Genomic DNA, 20,520 nt, shown 5'->3' with positions numbered 1-20,520 from the left:
TGAGGATAGAACTAGATCCTCTGCATGGACCCACTGACCACGCTAAGATGGCGGTAAATTAGCTGGTGTTGTTTTTCGTTTTCTCGCGTAAGAAACTTACGTACTTAAACAAGATGGCGCTTATGATGCACGCCGATACTAGGTAACAGGCGGAGATACACGCCGTAACCGGAGCCGGGTTATAGGTAAGAGTTGTTCTGTTAGTTTTAAACTTAGAGCGTTCTTACATATTAATAACCAGAGCTGACCCCTGATAGTGTGGTTTTTTGCTTATAGACCCGAAAATAATACTTGAAATAAAACGGACATTACGGGACCAGAGACTTAGACGCTTACATATCAAGATATTGGTAAGGAGAGATTATGTTACACACAAATGGAATTTATTTGATTGTATTTAGCAGTAGGAGTCTGATATTCGGAATTCTTTCATGATAGATTCGCAGAGGAACAATTACACTATTATCACATAAAAACAACGTGGGAGTGAAGAAGTGCAGAGGTACCAGCTCTTCATTATATATTTATTACTACTAACTTAAAGATTGAATAGCTCTGGGAAGGTGATCTAAATGATTTATCCAATAATGGACATATAGTGGTGACAGAACTAAAAGTTTTCCTGTGTTATTTCTAGATATTGTAAAGCCTTGTACAAATTTTTGCTGAAAGGATCTTGAGATTGGAGAATACTGGCTCATGGTTTAGGTAAAAAAGATATCATCTTCTTTTTGTATTACTGACATGAATTTGGCGAATACCTGACTGTTAAGCTGTTGTCTCTGACGTGACACCGGGATCCACATGAAGTTATTTTGGATAATACCTGTCACTTTAATAAGGGCACTATGCTTTCTTACTCACCTAGGTGGTGATTTTTATAATAGCATAACATCTATCTTTATACACCAATAATAATGTTGATACTTGTTTTCATATTAGCTTATATGTTTTATTAATTTGGCTTGCAGCCCTGAGGAAGTTGGTTGGCATGAGATAAATGCCCAACGAAACACGTGTTGGCTGCAGTGGATGTTCTTTGAACTTTGTGGAATAATTGGAATGAACTTTGGAATCGAATAGACTTTTTGATTGAATTAAGGACGATTTGGATTGATCTTTGAAACTTGGAAATTAAACTTGGACCAAATGTATTTCAAGATTCGGGTGTCTGTATGCTCACTGGATGAGAATTGGGACTTTTTCTCTTATACCAGTGATCTAATAATTTTTTGATGTAATATCACACTGTGATTTCTTCTGAATATACGAAGTTGAATTAGATTGCTCGGCAGGAATCTAGAATCAGTTTACATCTTGGACTAGTCCAGGATACTTAAGGAAGTTTGGTAACCTTCCTTTTCTGCCTAGCAGCAGTCGCTGACAATATTCCTGAACCCTAACATTGCCATACTCATAGCTGTGCGCCCCTTATCCATGTTACCAATTCAGTGTTTACAATAGTAATTTTGGGTTGGGCTGCCGCAAGTGGCTAGAGAAGTAAATATGAATCGAGAACAAGAAGCACAAGATTTATTTAATAACTTAAATACAGGCTCATCTGTAAATGTAGCAGTAGCCTCTACTACACCAGCAAGACAGGAAGGGCTTAGAGCCAAATTCGTGAGATTAGAGAAACTTAAGAGAGCAGAATTGAATAAGTGGTGGGATGCGGTGACACTTAAACAATATCTCACCTTGAATCGCATCCCTAGAGGTTTGAGATCAACTATTATACCAACTTATGAGGACTTAGAGCCGGATTTATTGGATAAATGGGAGCATGAGTTAACAACCAGTTCATGTAATTTGATAAGGATACTAATTGATAATGCGGAACGTAAGATAGGGAAACTTCTGACTGAAATTAAAACGTGTGAAGATGAAATTAAACAATTAAACTTACCAGAAGCCACTATGAAGAACTATGACATGTTGGATGAAATCTTGGCTAATCTTCAGTCAGATATTAAAAGGAGAAAAGCGCGTAAACTAAAAAGGGATGAACAAGATTATACAGCTGGTAGGGTATTTACATTTGCGCGTAAATTTGATTATCTTTTTCAACAGGGTCAAGGAAATAGGAGGAATGTTACCCCTTTGAGTTCAGCAGTAAATACCTCATCTAGCAGTATATCTACTGATGGAGGTACTTCAGGAGCTCCCGTTGCCCAAAGTGGAGACACCACAAATAATTTTTTAGTGGAAGTACAGAGGTTCAAAAGAGGAACCCGAGATACAGGAGGGAGATTTGGGAATGTACAAACAGAAAGACAAGGAGAGGGAGCCGCGGCAAACGCAGGAGAAGCAGTCCCAGGGATGAGGGAGAGACTAAGGTCGTGGAGGAAATGAGTACTGGAACAAAAGAGATTGAAGTGATCAACCTTTCTTCTATAGAATTGTCTATGAGTATGACTAGTGTACTTAAGAAGGGTCTTGGGTATTGTCCAAGCAAGAGTATTGACTGGTATGTGACAAAAATTGATTTGTACAAGTTTGTACGTTTGTTGAAACTTAAAAAGTTTTTTTCTTTGAAAGATAATACAAGGGTGAAAACTACTAATAAACCAATTTTGACTGACATTACTATCCAAGACCTTTATGATACAAAACTTTTATTATCTCTTACTGAATCAGAAGATGACCCTGTTACTATGAACTCTCTCTTACGTGATTTAGAAATTAATCCTGGTTTAACATCTGGTAGTGGGTTAAAAGACAAATCCAAGTGGACTCCTCAACTTTCTACTGGTAATGTCATCGATGCATTTTACAAATCAGTCACCTTGGAGATTGATAACATGATCAAGAAAGAACGACAATCTAAGAGAAAATTTCCAGACAATTTAAAAATAGATGAAAGGGAGGCACTCCGTCAATTGACTGATCACCCAGACCTAATAATACGAAATGCTGATAAGGGTGGCAACATTGTTGTGATGAATCGTATAGACTATAATAATGAGGTCTTGTCCCAGCTTGGTAATAATAAATATTATGAGAAGGTAATCACTAATCCACTAGAGCTGATCAAAAGCACAATCAATACTAGACTTAAAGAGTGGTATGACAAGTGTCTTTTGGACCATGATGAATTTCTGTATCTTAAAATACAATCACCGAAGGCCCCATGCATGTACTGTTTACCTAAAATACATAAGGATAAGAACAAACCACCAGGTAGACCGATAATCTCGGGTATTGGGGGACCAACAGAGAAGCTATCCCAATTTGTGGACTCTTACTTAAGACCTTTCGTACGCAATCTACCATCCCATATTGAGGACACTAAACATGTCCTCAATATAATGAATGATATAGTATGGGATGATGGTATGATCCTTGTAACTTTAGATGTTGTATCCTTATACTCAAATATTGATCATGACAAAGGTATTGCAGCAATAGAGAGTTTTCTGAACAATAGACCAGCAGAGTATTTGGACCACACATCTATGTTATTACAAATGACAAGAATGGTCTTGGAGAATAATTACTTTCTCTTTGAATCTACTTGGTACAAACAAAAGACTGGAACTGCGATGGGTTCCAAGTTTGCTCCGTCCTTCGCGAACCTCTTTATGGGGAGACTGGAGGCGGAGTGGATTTGGGGCCCTAGGGGCAGCCAATGGATAGACCATATATACTATTGGGGAAGGTTCATTGACGACTGTTTGTTAATCTGGAGAGGTACTACTGATGAATTAGAGTTATTTTTTGCTTATCTTAATACTAACGACCTTAATATGTCGTTTACTACACATTATGATAAAAAGAATTTGACTTTCCTAGATATTGAATTATTTGTGGATGAAAACAAACTATCCAGTCGCATGTTTCGTAAAGAAACTAGCTGCAATGCACTTTTACGAGCGGATAGTTGCCACCCCAAGAGCCAAATCAATTCAATCCCCTATGGGGAAATGATCAAAGCGAGAAGAAACTGCTCCAAAGACATAGATTTTGATGCGAATGTCAAGGACATGAAGATAAGGTTTAAAAATAGAGGCTATGCAAGTAATATTGTTAATAAAGCTGTTAACAGAGTGCAGAAGCTTAAACGAGATGTGACACTGAAATCAAAAGACAAGAGTGATACTGGAGAAAATAAACAAACTATCAGAATGATTACAAACTTTGGTGTTGGAAGCAATAAAATCTTCAGTATTATGAGGAAGTATTGGCATATCCTGTACACTGATAAAGATCTGAAACCTTATCTGACGGAGAGACCTAGTATTACCTTTAGAAAAGGAATGACTATTGCAAACATTGTAAGCCCGAGCTACCCAAAACCGATTACATATTTGGATCAGAGTGAATGGTTACGTGCCCGCCCAAAAGGTTTTCATTACTGTGGCAATTGCAGCTCATGCTGGTGGGCAAGGAGAAAAGTTGTAACATTTGAGTATAATGATACAGGTACCCACCACATAGACTCTTTTATTAACTGTGAATCTACCTTTGTGATTTATGTTATTGCCTGCCTTTGTGGCAAGATTTATGTGGGGAGTACAGTCAGGAGACTTAAAGACCGCATGGTTGAACACTATCGGGCACTAAAGAATGGTGACACAAGGTACCCTATAGCGTCGCACTCCATTCAGAATAGAAATGATACTGGGAATCATAGATTTTCCTATCATGGTATTGAACAAGTGACTCTTGATAAACGTGGAGGAGACAGAGTACTTAAGCTCAGACGCAGAGAGGCACGTTGGATTATGGTACTTCGGGCTGTGGAAGAAGGGCTTAATATGGATACTGAACTACAGTACTTTTTGGGAGACTAATTATGTAACAGAACTGAAAGAACTTTACTGTATATGATTTGGCTTTCCTATGTATCTTTGACACAAATGACCAATAACTGATGTAATGCTAATAGGACACTTCAAATGCAGATGTCACTACTCTATCATCTTTGTCTTTCTTTAACAATTATTAATTGTGTTTATAATACTATCATAATGATTACTATAGGAATGACACGGGACGCTGGATGTCCTGTCACCACTCAACTAATAAGTTAATACACGCATTGTTACTAGCTTATATCACCTTTATTAACTTATTGCTTAATTGAAGTGCATAATACTCACTTTCTAACTCTTTGGTTGCACTTATATTTTGGAATAGGGATATGGACATTGTAGTTTAATATAAACTTCAGGGGTGAAACTTCCCGTAGGAATAGTGATATTGATATGGGTTCGTGTTAACTAGAGGCAGTGGAATTCACGAAGCTTAAACCAACTCCAAGATGGCGACGCATTTCATCAGGTAAATATATCGTTTCGGAAATGGCGGCGCATTTTCCTTTGGGAAATATGCAATGGTTAATAATTATCTATCTAATTTGTTTTTAGAATCATAAACCAATAAGGTCCGTTGCCATCTAGTAACGGGAAGGTCTTACACTGTTATAATATATTATACCGTGACGGGTTTGATTTATAATGAAACCACTGCACGTTTATGTTTATTAATTCTAGACCGCACGTATTATTGCCGATATGTGGAAATAATTACGATCGAATAACATTTGAGGATAGAACTAGATCCTCTGCATGGACCCACTGACCACGCTAAGATGGCGGTAAATTAGCTGGTGTTGTTTTTCGTTTTCTCGCGTAAGAAACTTACGTACTTAAACAAGATGGCGCTTATGATGCACGCCGATACTAGGTAACAGGCGGAGATACACGCCGTAACCGGAGCCGGGTTATAGGTAAGAGTTGTTCTGTTAGTTTTAAACTTAGAGCGTTCTTACAAATTAATAACCAGAGCTGACCCCTGATAGTGTGGTTTTTTGCTTATAGACCCGAAAATAATACTTGAAATAAAACGGACATTACGGGACCAGAGACTTAGACGCTTACATATCAAGATATTGGTAAGGAGAGATTATGTTACACACAAATGGAATTTATTTGATTGTATTTAGCAGTAGGAGTCTGATATTCGGAATTCTTTCATGATAGATTCGCAGAGGAACAATTACACTATTATCACATAAAAACAACGTGGGAGTGAAGAAGTGCAGAGGTACCGGCTCTTCATTATATATTTATTACTACTAACTTAAAGATTGAATAGCTCTGGGAAGGTGATCTAAATGATTTATCCAATAATGGACATATAGTGGTGACAGAACTAAAAGTTTTCCTGTGTTATTTCTAGATATTGTAAAGCCTTGTACAAATTTTTGCTGAAAGGATCTTGAGATTGGAGAATACTGGCTCATGGTTTAGGTAAAAAAGATATCATCTTCTTTTTGTATTACTGACATGAATTTGGCGAATACCTGACTGTTAAGCTGTTGTCTCTGACGTGACACCGGGATCCACATGAAGTTATTTTGGATAATACCTGTCACTTTAATAAGGGCACTATGCTTTCTTACTCACCTAGGTGGTGATTTTTATAATAGCATAACATCTATCTTTATACACCAATAATAATGTTGATACTTGTTTTCATATTAGCTTATATGTTTTATTAATTTGGCTTGCAGCCCTGAGGAAGTTGGTTGGCATGAGATAAATGCCCAACGAAACACGTGTTGGCTGCAGTGGATGTTCTTTGAACTTTGTGGAATAATTGGAATGAACTTTGGAATCGAATAGACTTTTTGATTGAATTAAGGACGATTTGGATTGATCTTTGAAACTTGGAAATTAAACTTGGACCAAACGTATTTCAAGATTCGGGTGTCTGTATGCTCACTGGATGAGAATTGGGACTTTTGCTCTTATACCAGTGATCTAATAATTTTTTGATGTAATATCACACTGTGATTTCTTCTGAATATATGAAGTTGAATTAGATTGCTCGGCAGGAATCTAGAATGAGCTGACAAAATACTCCGACCTCTCAGACCAGTGCTAGGGAAATTCGAGAACCCCCAGAACCCATGGGAAGACCTAGCTGTTGACCTCCTGGGACCAGTGCTGGACAACAGAGGAATAAATAAATTCTTGTGTGTGGTCATCGACAAATACTCTAAATGGCCGGAAGTGGACGTGCAGGAATCCATGGATACCGAAACAGTTTTGAGGTTCCTAACTTCCCTGTTCTTAAGGGAAGGTATACCAAAGACAATACTTAGTGACAACGGGCCTCAATTCGTCTCAGGAAAATGGACCAGATTCATGAAGAGGAACGGAATCAAATCGAAGCACACAGCTATTTACCATCCAGCGTGTAACGGCCAAGTGGAGCGGTTTAACCGCGTACTTATGGGCTCAATACAAGCGGCCATCATGCAAGGGAAGGACTGGGAAGCAGAAGTACAGAGCATGTTATGGGCGTACAGGATCACCCCCAAAGTAGTAGGATATAGCCCTTTCCAAATCCTGAGAGGCCGACTCCCGTTCACCCGGGACAATGTGGTGTGGAGAGAAAAAACAGTAACCAGCAAATGGTCCCCAGCAGTGGTGCAGCACAACCTAGAAAAGGCTCAAAGGGTGTATGCAGCTCATTACGACAGGCGACGCAACACTAAAGAAACCACGCTGGAAGAGGGAGAATGGGTCAGAGTCAAACTTCCCACCCTACAAAAGAAAGGAGAGAGCAAGTATAGCCAACCCTTACAAGTCAAGGAGGTCCGAGGCAGAGCTGCCCTACTCAGTGACGGCAAGGTGTGGTCCCAAGACCGCATGGCGAGAGTCAACAGGATTGTAAGGTGGCCCAAATCAGAGGAAGAGGAGATACGTATAGGAGGAGAAGAAGAAACACCCGTAAGTGTGGAAGGCCAGAGAGAAACCTCAGAGGACAGAGAAGAAGGAGTAGAAAGAGAAGCACAGACAGCAGAAGTAGCGGGAGGCCTCTCCATCCCAGCGGCTGATGGGGAGAGAGAGGATCAGAGAGACATTGAGAGTCTTCCCGGAGGAAGCGAGGGTGAGGAGAGCAACCTGGTACGGCGCACCCGCATGGGCAGAACTGTCACCTTGCCTTCAAAATATAGAGACTTTGACATGAGTGGACATTAGAGGTGCACCCCCAGTATTGCTTAAATTTCTGTGTGTTAAAGGGGGGAGATATGTGGTGTTGCGCTCTAGTCTACGAGCGTGAACGCGATGACGCGTCACGCTATAGACGGGAGCGAGGCACGCGCTCATGCGCAGCGAGCGGAGAGCAAGGGCACGAAAGCAAGAGAACGGAGCTGGCGACCGGAGAAGCAGCTAGCGAGACGCTCGGCGCTCTATATGCATTTCAGTTGTACCTACATTTCAATAAAGCTGTTTAAACTGTACTCAGTCTCTGAGCACTGTGTGGGGACACAGATACATCATTACACGACAGTCCTCAATCCTGCAACCATCGCTCTCCCAATAGTAATTTTTTGCAAATATCAACGAGTGACTGCAGTGACAGGTGCACCTTTAGCGGCGGGGAAGCATTTGCAGTGCGCGCACACACATGATCTTCATAACCATGCACACACATTCTGATGGTCATTACAAGTTATTCAAAAGTAGTTATGCTCCTAACATTAGCAAGCATCCCAAAGGGGATCGTCCTCTTTAGTCACAGAGGGAAGCCAATAGACAGCATCTATGAGTGCAAGCACGCACCCCAAAAACTACCAATAAGAGGCCACCAGCCAGGACTTGTGCAGGTGGGATCACGGGGGCTACCCCTCGAGACCACAGGATGGGGAGACCAATGAATGGTTTCTCTTCTTTGGCTACACCAAAGACTACCTCTGAGCAGAGCGATCATACATCAATCTGCTGATCTTTTAGGGACAAAGGAGAAATGCCCGGGATGACACAGGTATGTGGGAACCTTCTTTCTTGCAAAGTAGCTATATGAAAATACTGAAGACCCTAATTTTTCCGTCTCTTTGTAGAACACTAGACCGTGTTCAGCAACTCTCCCATTAGCTTCTGTTTGTAGGGTTATAGAGAGATGGGAGCTATGGGGACGAAATTCTAATTCCATTGTATCCTATGGGGTTCATATTTTGGCAGACAGGATATCCATCACCTTTGTGACGGAGTTACCCGTCCACCAAGATCTAAATCAAGCCCTTAGTCTGGTTGTGAATATTTACCTTTGGAGCATGTCCTGGATTGTGAGTAGAGGTGTGAAAAATTCAGGTCATCTGCTTTTGCTTCACTATGCAAAATGTCAGGAAATTAAGAGAAATCATGCTTTATTACACAAAAAAATTGTCATTTAGCGCTATATTTTAGTGCGAAATGCACCCTTGCATCCATTGTTGACACGAGGACACATTTCGAGCTAAAACGATTGTGTAAAAAGCACAATTGCGATGAACTACAGCTGCTCGTGGTCTGGCTGTTGACCTTGTTCCTGTTTGCTCATGCTCATGCCCAAATTTTCCGCAAAAGGTGGCATAATTGCACAGAGTTGGACTATTGCATAATTTCAGGAATTTTGTGCAACAAGCGCACCACGAAATATCCTGAATTATGCAAATTACGCTGCTGTAATTTAAATTAGACTAATTGCGAGTGTCATTTTTACTGTATCCAGAGGATCTGCATAGCATACATAGAAAAGAAACTATAGACTGCTGTCAGCTAGCTCTGTTTGTGACCTGAGGTGGCACGCGAACAAGTATGGAAGAGGATTGTAACTATTGTTGTTATATCCTCGTCGCCAAAAATGTTGTAAATAAATGCCACGTAGTCCATGTAGTTTCTTGATGCTCCTTTATTCATGTTAGTTGGCAAGTCAAGTATATAAAGGAGGAACCCCACCCGGAGTGGCCTCCTGCCACTCAGCCCACACTCAACTGCCAGACATCCACACAGAACAGTCTAACAGGCTCTTGCATCATACATTCTATGCTGGGCAGCTGGGACAAGTACAACAAGATCCTAACTCCCTCTCTCTCTTTCTCTGTCCCTCCCTTCCACCACTCTAGGAGAGATGGGTCTGCGGTCCCCCACATTATCCAACGTTGCGTGGAGCAGGTTGAGAAGCGAGGGCTCGAGGAACTTGGTATATATCGTATTTCAGGTCTTGCAACCGATGTCCAGACCCTTAAACTGGCTTTCAATACAGGTAAAGCGGCAAACCTTATTTCTAAGGGGGTGGCTTCTCGGAATCCATGGTGGGAGTAAGTCTCTTACTGTAAGAGACAGGTTCTTAAATGAGGATTCGGCAAATATGTTTACGTTCATGATATGCTGTTGACACGGCATTATTCTGCAGAAAAACTTGATAAGCTGACCGTCAGTGCTTACCACCATCACCAAGTGTTTTTTTTTTTCACGTGGTCATTGTAAATACTGTCAATTTGGCTTTCAAGCTGTAAAAAGTTTGCCAAGGGTTTTCTTCTTAAAAAGAGAATTTAGAATAATTATTGTATGAACTGTCAAACCACTTTTGTGATTTATGTGAAGGTTTCTCAGGCTAATAACTTGTTTTGGCTGTAAAATCCGTCAATTGAAAATCCTAACTGTGGAAAATATTAGGACGATCTAAAAAAACTAAGATTTTGGGTATGCAATGGCTTCTCATTTACATACATAACATATTGGTAACATTGAAGGCCTCAAGTTGTTGGCTTTGGAATTTATACCAAAGGGTTTTCGACAGAGGTGGTAGGGAGAATATCCTGTGGCAAAAGGAATGCAAATATATATATTAGCATTGACAAGATTAGAATCATCAGGCCTCAGTAAAGAACTGGGCTTATCGTCTTTTCTTTAGAATTGCTTAAGAAAAATATGTTGCAGTATAAGCAGCGCCTAATGTTTCTGAGAGCAAACCACTGTCAGGTTGAAATGTGTCTGGGATGCGAGTGTAAAATGGCGAGTTCTAATTAGGCGGATTTATTGAAAGATCCACTAGATGGCGATAGAGCGCTAATTATATATCTTTAATTTGAATCGGTAGTGGACCCGTTTTAAAAGCTTTGTATGATAATTAGCTATTTTGAATTAATGCTGTTTCCTTTTTGGAAGTTAAAAACTGAGCAATGATTGGTTAATCGCTGTAGGAACCTGGGAAAGGATTGTCTATTTGCATAAACGGTTTTAAAAGAGTTACTGCTGTAATAGAAATTAATCGGTGGCGGCTAGTGACGTTTGAAAGTGGTAAGGCGACTCAACAGCAGAAGTACTCGGGCTCACGGCTAACTCGTACATGCCAATTGAACCGATTAGGGATGGGTACTCCTGATTTTTCGAGGCAAAAACTGCATTATTTTAGCAACCGAGACAATATCAGCTGCTGGGTTTATGTGCACTCTCTGAATGTTGTCAGAATTATGAAGTGCCAGGTTGATCCTATAAGCATCAAACATGGACCAAATGGTGGTCCATGTAAGATACCACTTTGCATCGGCTGGAAAAAATAATTCCACAATTGCGCCTTCAAACACCATCAAGGAGCAAAATAGTTCTGCAAATGGCTATATAATGGATATATTTAATTGAAAAGCAATTAACCCAGGTACAATATATAGCAGTAAGAGGTTGAGGCAAGCAAAGATGTTGGAGAGTGTGCGGTACATATCTTACACAGGAGATGATTTGTGTTTTTCCAGTCACACGAAGTAAGAAACCCACCCCCCAGATGCATCAAGAACCCATTTTGCTATTCCTTAATAGCGAAAAATAACGATTCGCTAATAAGGAATAGCAAACTGCTATGCATGAAGAAATCACTAAAAAAATAGCAATTTCTTAAAATTCCTTAATTGCGATTCGCAAATTGCGAGTCGCAATTAAGGAATACCTCCCCATTCATTCCTAAGGGCCTAGAGGCCCATAGGAATGAATGGGATGACATTCTCAATTTGCGATTCGCAATTAGTGAATCACAAATTGAGAATGCAATTTCAAGGGTGCAAGGGTGTCAAAAGGACACCCTGTTGCACCCCTGAAATCTGCATATGGGTACATCTTGCACACACACATGCCCTAAGGGCATGTTTTTGTGTAAAATGGAACTTTGAAAAATGCACTTTAGTGCACTTTTCAAAGTTTTTGCAAATTACCATGAAGTTCAACTTCATGGTAATTTGCGACCCCTATTAGCGAATTCGCTATTTTCTTAACTTTAATGCATTGCACTTAAGGAATCTCAATTTGAGATTCCTTAAATGCAAGTAATCGCAATTTTGCGATTTCCTAATTTACGATTTTTGCATTTGGGGTGATGCATCCCAAATGCAAAATACCGGTCGCAAAGGGGCAGAGTCTGAGAATCTGCCCATTTTCGAGCGGATTTTACCTTGATGCATCTGGGCCTAAATGCTTTTCATGGATCTCACAGGATGAGCCCCAAGCAATGATACACATATAAAGAAACCACCCTGGCATCAAAGCAATTCAGCACATCTTGTTTGGCAAACTGCGACAAGAGGCTCACTCCCTCGTGTTAAAATGTACAAACGCCAAAAAAGAAATATTCACTTACTCTGATAAGTCCCTTGCTCTCAACTCCAGAGTCCTTCACCATGACCACAAACTGTGAAACTAAATGTTAAACAGAATGTTAGACCTGGCACCATTGGCGTGGGTCTCCCTTCCATTTTTGCTGTTGCCTCATGTGTTTTTGCTGGTGTCATATGCTTTGGGCACTGTGCCACTGCTATCCAGTGCCACAGTGCAAGTTCTCCCTATTGTAAAATTGATGTACTAATCAGTGGTTCCTTGTTTGGCTTTTTGGTTTACTTGTTAGACCCTTGTCTAGTGCACTGCGTGTGCCCAGGGCGTGTAAATCCAAATGCTGCTGGTGGGCCTGCAGCACTGGTTGTGCCACCCACAGAAGCAGCCTTGTAAAATGTGTCTAGGGTCTGCCATTGCAGAGCCTGCGTGCAGTCTGATACTGTCACGCTGACTGGGCAAGTGCACCCACTTCCCAGTCCCTTAACATTCCCTTTTCTTCATATCAGTCACCCCTATGGTAGGCCCAAGGGCAGGGTGCATTGTAAGTATAAGGTAGGACAAACCCTGATGTGTGTGGCATGTCCTAATAGTGAATTACAGCCTTTTTCGTTTTTCACTATTGCAAGGCTACCTGTTCTCCATAGGCCAGAATGGGCTGTTAGAGTTATTACATTTTATAATCCTAACTGTCTCAGAGAACATGGTAGAAATTTGAGTTTAGTATGCCTGAACTCAGAATAATAAAACACATCTTTTAGTAAAGTTTATTTTAATATTCTGTGTTTTCAAATACCACTTTTAGAAAGTAGGTATTTGCTTTTTCTAACCATTTAAACCTGCCTCTGCTAGGTTGTGTATTCCTATGTCTGGTTTTATGAGTGACAGGGCTGGGGAATTGCAGGAGACAGGCTGAGTCACCCGGTGGTGAATATAGAGATCTGCATCTAGATGGGAGGTAGGTGTTGCACCTGAACCTTGAATAGGGCTGTGCCTGCCTTCCACAATGCTGGCTCCACCCCCTGGCGAGCAGCTGATGTCTCTGCCCTGCACACTGAAAGAAGAGAAGGAGTCCTGTAAACAAAGTGCTCCAGGACTGTACTTGCCTTTCACAATGCTGGCTCCACCTCCTGTGGGGCATCTGATGTTTATGCCCTGCACTGCGAAAGGAAAGGATAAATCTGGTAAACAGAGTGCTTCAGAACTGTTTGGACTGGGCAAAGGCCCATCTCCCCTCAGAGAACAAAGGATTTTGGGGTATAAATATTGGGACCCTGATCCCATGAAATCAGATCACTTTTGGACTACAAGAAGAAACCTTTACTGAGGAGAGGAACCTGAAGAAACCGAGGAGAGACTATTCCCAAGCAGAAGTGCTGCTTGAGGGATTGGCCTGCAGTGGTTGCCTTAGCCTTACTGCCAAAGGAAGGAGAAAGGAACTTTGTGTACTTTGCTTTAAACTTGTGAAGGATCTCCAAGGGCTTGGAAAAGAGCTTGCCTCCTGCTGAAGTCTCAGGGACTACAGACATCACCCCCCAGCTCCCCAGAATTCTTTGGAACTGCCTGCTACTGTTTTGGGCCTTCTGAGGGACTGTGTGTTGCAAGGAGCTGGAAGCGCGACTCAATGAGAAAAAGCTTGTCGCAAGGAGCAGTGCCTGCCGTCGTAACTTCGAAGGAGGGTGTCGCCGCTGGAACTGTCGCACTGCACCGCATCAGAGAGAAGTGTGCCGCAACGAAGTGGAAGCGTGTCGCCGTCGCTGCTGCTGCCGTCGCAACTCTGAAGGAGGGTGTCACCGTTGTAGTTGTCGCACTGCACAGCTTCAGGAGAAGAATCTCGCAACGAGGTCGAAGCGTGTCGCCGTCGCTGTGCCTGCCGTCGCAACTCCAAAGGAGGGTGTCCCCGCTGGAAATGTCCCATTGCACCGCACCCACCACGAGCACCTCGCATCCCCGAGAAGCGCGCCACCGTCGGAGCTGCTGCCGTCGCATCGTAAGGGTGTCACCGCTGCAGTCCACGCATCGAACCGAGAACTTCTTGCATCCCAGAGAAGCGTGTCGCATCTGGAAGATCTTCACGTCTTTATTTCTTTGTATCTGAACTTTGCCGCATTTCCCTTCGCTGCGATATTGTTTGTCGTGGAAGCGCAATGCAATCTAAGGTACATTGACGCAGAGTGTCGCATTTAAACTGAACTAAGCTTAAATCTACCATCTTTAAGTAATCATAGTGCGTATTTTTGTCGTTTATGGTCTTGTGGTAACTCTATATAAAGTCTACTTATTTTTTATATAAAACCTGTGTGGTGTCTATTTTTAGTGTTGCCACTGGGTTACTGTATGTGGTCACAACTGCTTAACTTACAACGACTCTGAAGTACAGCCCTTCTGCTCGTGCCAAGCTACCTAGAGGGTGAGCAGGGGTTATTTTAGGAGTGTAATCCCTTATCCTGACTAGAAGAGAGGGTCCCTATTTGTCAGAAGCACCTACCTGTGCCAACTAGAGACCCCCATATCTAACACAGAACCTATGTGACAGCAACGACTAAAGCTCCCAGTTTTGGCAAGAAGCGTATGGGTTTGTTCAGGGACAAAATGAAAGTATTGGAGTGGAAAAGAAAAATACCCCTTTCCAAAACCTTAGGAGGTACCCTCCCCCGATATCTCAACACTAAAAGTTTAATGACATCATCGCCAATTTACTTGTCCACTTCTATTTCATTCTCCTTGATCATTAGCACTTTCTATCTGTCTTATCATCATTGACTCATGCAATCTTATTGGTCTTTGCAGCTCCTTTAAACCTATCACCTACCCATGACCTTAGGCGGAGCAGGTCCTAAAACGGACTTTAAAATGGGTCACTAAGAGATCACAGATTCATGTCCCTAAATTTCAAGTCAAAAGCATTGATCAATGTCTTAATGTAAATGTAAATGTACAGGAAGTTATATAGCGCAAATCACCAACCGGTCTCTAAGCGCTTGCTTAGGGAACCCGTCCTGGTATTCCCCTGTGAGATAACCCCGGCAGGGTATCCGCAAGGTGAAAGCCAGGCATCCCGCTGCGAGGGGCCTAATCCATGCCACCAACACAGTTCCTGTTTACATTTCACCTTCATTTTAATTTCACCCTTCTTTAACTAAGAGTATTTTCTTTTCCCAGGTGTTTTTCTGCATTTTTGTTTTTATAAAATGTGTAATAAGCCAGCCCGTTTTGCAAGAGTCCCACCCTTTTTGCCTCCACTTGGACTACTAGATGCTGATTTTCGACTCTGACAGTGCACTTAAATCTGCTCACCAGGCTGCAGTGCCAGTGCTCTCTCCCTAAAACATGAACATACACAGAAAATGCTCCCTTCTCACACTACGTACAATATGATTTAGAACAAAGACTAAATAAAAGAATTCATTGAATCTGGTCTGGTACATTTATTTATACCTTTTACTCATATTTTGATAGAAACTAATTTGCTCCTGGAGTTCTTGAAGGCCAGAACCAGGAATACACAATTTGATCTTATTCAATTAGTAAAAAACATTTCAAGCTCACAAAGAACATCATGACAACAATTAAAGAAAAAACATAAACAAATGATTCAAATTACATCCAAACAAACATGTACTAGAATATATTTCAGAAATTCAAAAAACACATTAGGTTATTTCATTATTCACATTCCTATGAAGACAAAAGTTCTAACAAGAGCAACAATGCCTTTATCTCCTAATCCAAATCACTAGATGAAATGATTGGCTCTTGTTTGTTTTGCCGACGCGTTTCGGGTTAGAGTCATTACTCCCCCAACTCTCATCAGGGCTCTGTTACTGATCTGTATAGGATGTAGAAAAACGAGGTTTTAATAACAACCCTTTTTGGCCTCTTTTCTAACTGTCAAACTATTTGGACCACATAGTTTTTGTACCTATATTTTCTTGAGCAGGTGACCATTAGTGATTTCCGTCAATAAGTGTAACTCTTTTCTTCAAGTAGCAGCTGATGCACTTTATATTCTAAAAAGGTAATCACAACATACTACTATGTGTAGGTTCTGTTTTTGTTAAACTAGTCTTAGACTAGGTGGAGGTAAATTAAAATAGAGAATTTCATACCTCTATCTACGCGAAATGGTGCTGTGGGGAGGGGCGGAGGAGTATCTGTGTCTCTTTGCCTTTTTCCTACATGACAAAATGACAAACGTGGGGCGTTTAGTCCCATTCATCGTAGCACTAGGCATTTGTACCTTACTACTGACCCCACAATGCCCCAAAAAGAAAAAACGGGTCTTGCCAGCGATTCAAAGTAGTATGATGTGATTACCTTTTTAGAATATAAAGTGCACCAGCTGCTACTTGAAGAAAAGAGTAACACTTATTAACGGAAGTCACTAATGGTCACCTGCTCAAGGAAATACAGGTACAAAAACTATGTGGTCCAAATAGTTTGACAGTTAGAAAAGAGGCCAAAAAGGGTTGTTATTAAAACCTCGTTTTTCTACATCCTATACAGATCAGTAACAGAGCCCTGATGAGGGTTGGGGGAGTAATGACTCTAACCCGAAACGCGTCGGCAAAACAAACAAGAGCCAATCATTTCATCTAGTGATTTGGATTAGGAGATAAAGGCGTTGTTGCTCTTGTTAGAGCTTTTGTCTTCATAGGAATGTGAATAATGAAATAACCTAATGTGTTTTTTGAATTTCTGAAATATATTCTTGTACATGTTTGTTTGGATGTAATTTGAATCATTTGTTTATGTTTTTTCTTTAATTGTTGTCATGATGTTCTTTGTGAGCTTGAAATGTTTTTTACTAATTGAATAAGATCGAATTGTGTATTCCTGGTTCTGCCCTTCAAGAACTCCAGGAGCAAATTAGTTTCTATCAAAATACGAGTAAAAGGTATAAATAAATGTACCAGACCAGATTCAATGAATTCTTTTATTTGGTCTTTGTTCTAAATCATATTGTACGTAGTGTGAGAAGGGGGCATTTTCTGTGTATGTTCATTAATTAAATGGTCCAGCCTTCCCTCAGCCCGACAGGACCTAACTCCTTTTGTGCTCTCCCTAAATCAGTCACATGTGAATTGGCACCAGCAATGGGCTAGGACTTTAACCCCCCTTATAAGCTCCTTGTACAGGGTACCATTGGTACCCAGGGCATGGGTGTTAATGAGGTCACCAGGGCCTGAATCACTATTTGTGCCACCCTGGGTGACCCAAGTAAACAGATTACATCAGTTCTGCAATTGCAGACTGCAGGAGCAGTATAAACTGTGCAAAACAGACTTGCCTTCACCACGTGTGGCAAAGTTAATGCACTATTTTTAAAGTATGCCAGTCACACCTAAGGAAGGCCCCCTGAGCCCAGGAGGCAGGGTGCATTATATTAAGGGGAAGGCCATATAAGTGCAGCCTTATATGTCCTTATAATAGCCTTTTTCCACTAGGGGCTGAGCAGCATTCCTTAGGATCAAAGCAAATAACAAGGATAAGATGGGATGGCACCAGGGCAAACTTGAGGTCACAAGCTGCATTATGGTACCACTGAAATATGTCGTGTTTGGTATCAACCTACGTGCCTCATCACACCTGACATGATTTTCGTGTCAATGCCGATGTGACATGCAGCCAGGTGCCTACCTTAGAGGCTGCCCACCTGGTTGCCTCAGCCTTTCCTGTGCTCTGGCTGGCAGCCCGCAGCTGATGCCACGATAACAGAAATCTGACCCCTGCCAGGAGATATGATCTCTCCCAGGAGTGATTAACAATGTCCGGGATGGGTAGGAGGTCACACCTCCCTCCCTGACAGGACGGCAAGTGAAGTGGCACATGACGGTGGTGAGCTCCAAAGTTTACACCACCTGTGATATGCAACCAGGCTAAATTGAGCCTGTGTAGACAGAATCTGGGTTAAGGGCAGTTTCGTATGCTCATCTGGACAAGGTGAGGCCCGGGCTTTGGAGTCCTTTTTCTTCCCCACATCTTTTTAAAATCCTCCATCTGCATATCTCACGTCATCGCTTTCCTGTTCGGCTTTCACTCTCTCCTTATTTACGTATTCCCTTTCATCAGTGCAGGATCTGATGGGGACCCAGCCACAGCTAGTGGAATTTATTGACCCAAATCTGGGCCAGGTACTATTTACTACAACGTATCTGCTTTCCTTTCAGAGAAGCTACCTGTAGTCGGGTTTCTTATTTTCACTTCGAGTTTGGGTCAACAAAAAGAACTCACTTAAATGACCACCAGCCCTCTTTCTGTTGGTGTCTCATCCCGACTGTGAGCTATCTGGACTCCAAAAGCTAGATGCCAATTCACCTTTTTTGATATCCCTACACAGGCGCTTAAAAAAACTACAATTTGATGTTAGGATCTTGACTTAATGTATGAGAGATATGCAGGCACAATAAGAATGCCTGATGTGCCTCTTTGATTTAGTAATTACTTTAGTAATTATTTAAATTGTACTTTTATTAAAATTTCTTTTGTAGCACTACTTATCCTAGGGCAAGGGTAGGGTGTTAGAACACTTTATATTACACACATATTACACAAGGAATTATAGATGAGTGTAAATCAATGTACAATTAATGTTACATAGCAGAAAGAGGGTTACAACGTGTAGGAGTCACACATCCTTCATCCTGGTAGCCGTTGTATGTTAATAATGCTTGTTTTGGTGAAGAACAAAGCCCAGCTTTAACACATAATACAGTAGTTGGGGAAGTCTATACAAAAAATGTGCTATTACTATCCAAATGAAGCCTATTAGCAATCCAAGAATAACAAAAGATTAGGAAAAACTATAGAGTTCTAAACCTATGCCTTGCAGTGTGAATGCAAAGTCTGGATTCCGGTTCTTACCTCCCTGCACTAAAGCAGCAGGATTGTAACTTTAAAACTTGAAGTAACAAGAGGTGTGCTTTGCAGCAGGTCCATGAATCCTCTGTGCTACTTTAAAGTGAGTCACACCTGGTATTAGACAAAACACAAATCTTTGCACAAGGTGGGTTAACAAACACATTTTCCTTACCATTATTAGTATTCTTCTTTCATCTCATACAGAGACTCAAGAACAACGTGTGCCATAGAAAGACTCCTCTCTTTTATGTAAGGCCAGGTCGCTGTGAAGTTTGACTCTTCCTAAGCACAAGTCACTCCGTTACTGGAGGACTGGACACACACTGCGCAGGATTCTGTTCAAACAGGTCCCAGGGCCGGACTGGCTACCGGGCAGTTAGGAATGCTGCTGAGCTGGGGGTGATTTCTGTTGTGCCCTGATGTGGCTCTAGGACCCTGTAAGGCAAGGATCAGGGACAAGGGACACCGGACACCACATCCGGTCAGGGGAGGGATCAGGGGGACACACTGGGTCAGGACCTCGGGGCGAGAGGTCGCATATAAGGAACACTGTATGACCTAGGGCACAATCTACAAATAAAGATACCTGCATGTCACCACGACGTCTGGCGTGTGTTCTGTGGGTTCGGGAACACGACATCTGGCGACGAAGAGGGATCGAGGTCCGGCGTGCAGGAATCGCGATCTGAAACCAGGAGCCCACCCTGGATCGCGTTGTGGTCAAGAAGAGAAAGAAAGTACCATCCAAACTGCAGCAGCGACGTTGGAGCCCACCCCGATCGCCGCGAGGAAAGAAACAACTGATCGGGTAAGCGCCAGCAAGAAAACAAGAAAAGAGCGCGAAGGTTAAAAGAACTGGAAAGCCAGCGCGACCTCTCGTGAGAGTCTCGGCGGCCATATTGGGGCCAGGCGCTAGAACCAATGAGAAAAAAGAGTCAGCGTGCCGGCCATTTTTAAGTCAGGCTGCACTGTGATTGGCCGCGAAGTCCCGCGAGAACACGTAGGTCATCTTAGAAACAGGCATTTAAGCCAATAGGAGCCCAGAACGAGCGCGGCGGCCATTTTGAGGCCAGGCACATCGCGAAGAAGAGAAAAAGCTGCTTAAAAGTGAATAAAAGCACTGGCAAACACAAATAAAAGGAGAAAAAAATGTAAAAGACTGGGCTAACAGAAAATAAATGAACAAAGAGCAAATAAAGGTCACCTAAGATATAAAGAAGGGTGAAGGAATAGTGGCAACAAAACACAAGAAAAAGTAAACAAGAGGAGACACAGAACAAAGGAA

The 20,520-nt window shown here is 41.8% G+C and overlaps 1 protein-coding gene across 1 annotated transcript in view; it reads left to right on the top strand.

Moving 5' to 3' along the window:
* LOC147703161 (active breakpoint cluster region-related protein-like) overlaps positions 1 to 20,520 on the top strand; it is a 372,854-nt gene that overhangs the window by 246,574 nt on the left and 105,760 nt on the right. Inside the window, exon 19 of the mRNA XM_086931703.1 lies at positions 9,902 to 10,041. Coding sequence (XP_086787829.1) covers positions 9,902 to 10,041 — 140 coding nt within the window. The remainder of the gene's footprint in view (positions 1 to 9,901; positions 10,042 to 20,520) is intronic.

Source organism: Lissotriton vulgaris, chromosome 7 (assembly GCF_964263255.1).
Source record: "Lissotriton vulgaris chromosome 7, aLisVul1.2, whole genome shotgun sequence".
In the NCBI taxonomy this organism is placed as follows: domain Eukaryota; kingdom Metazoa; phylum Chordata; class Amphibia; order Caudata; family Salamandridae; genus Lissotriton; species Lissotriton vulgaris.
The sequence above is the reverse complement of the archived record's forward strand: the minus strand, read 5'-3'. Positions and strand labels throughout refer to the sequence as shown.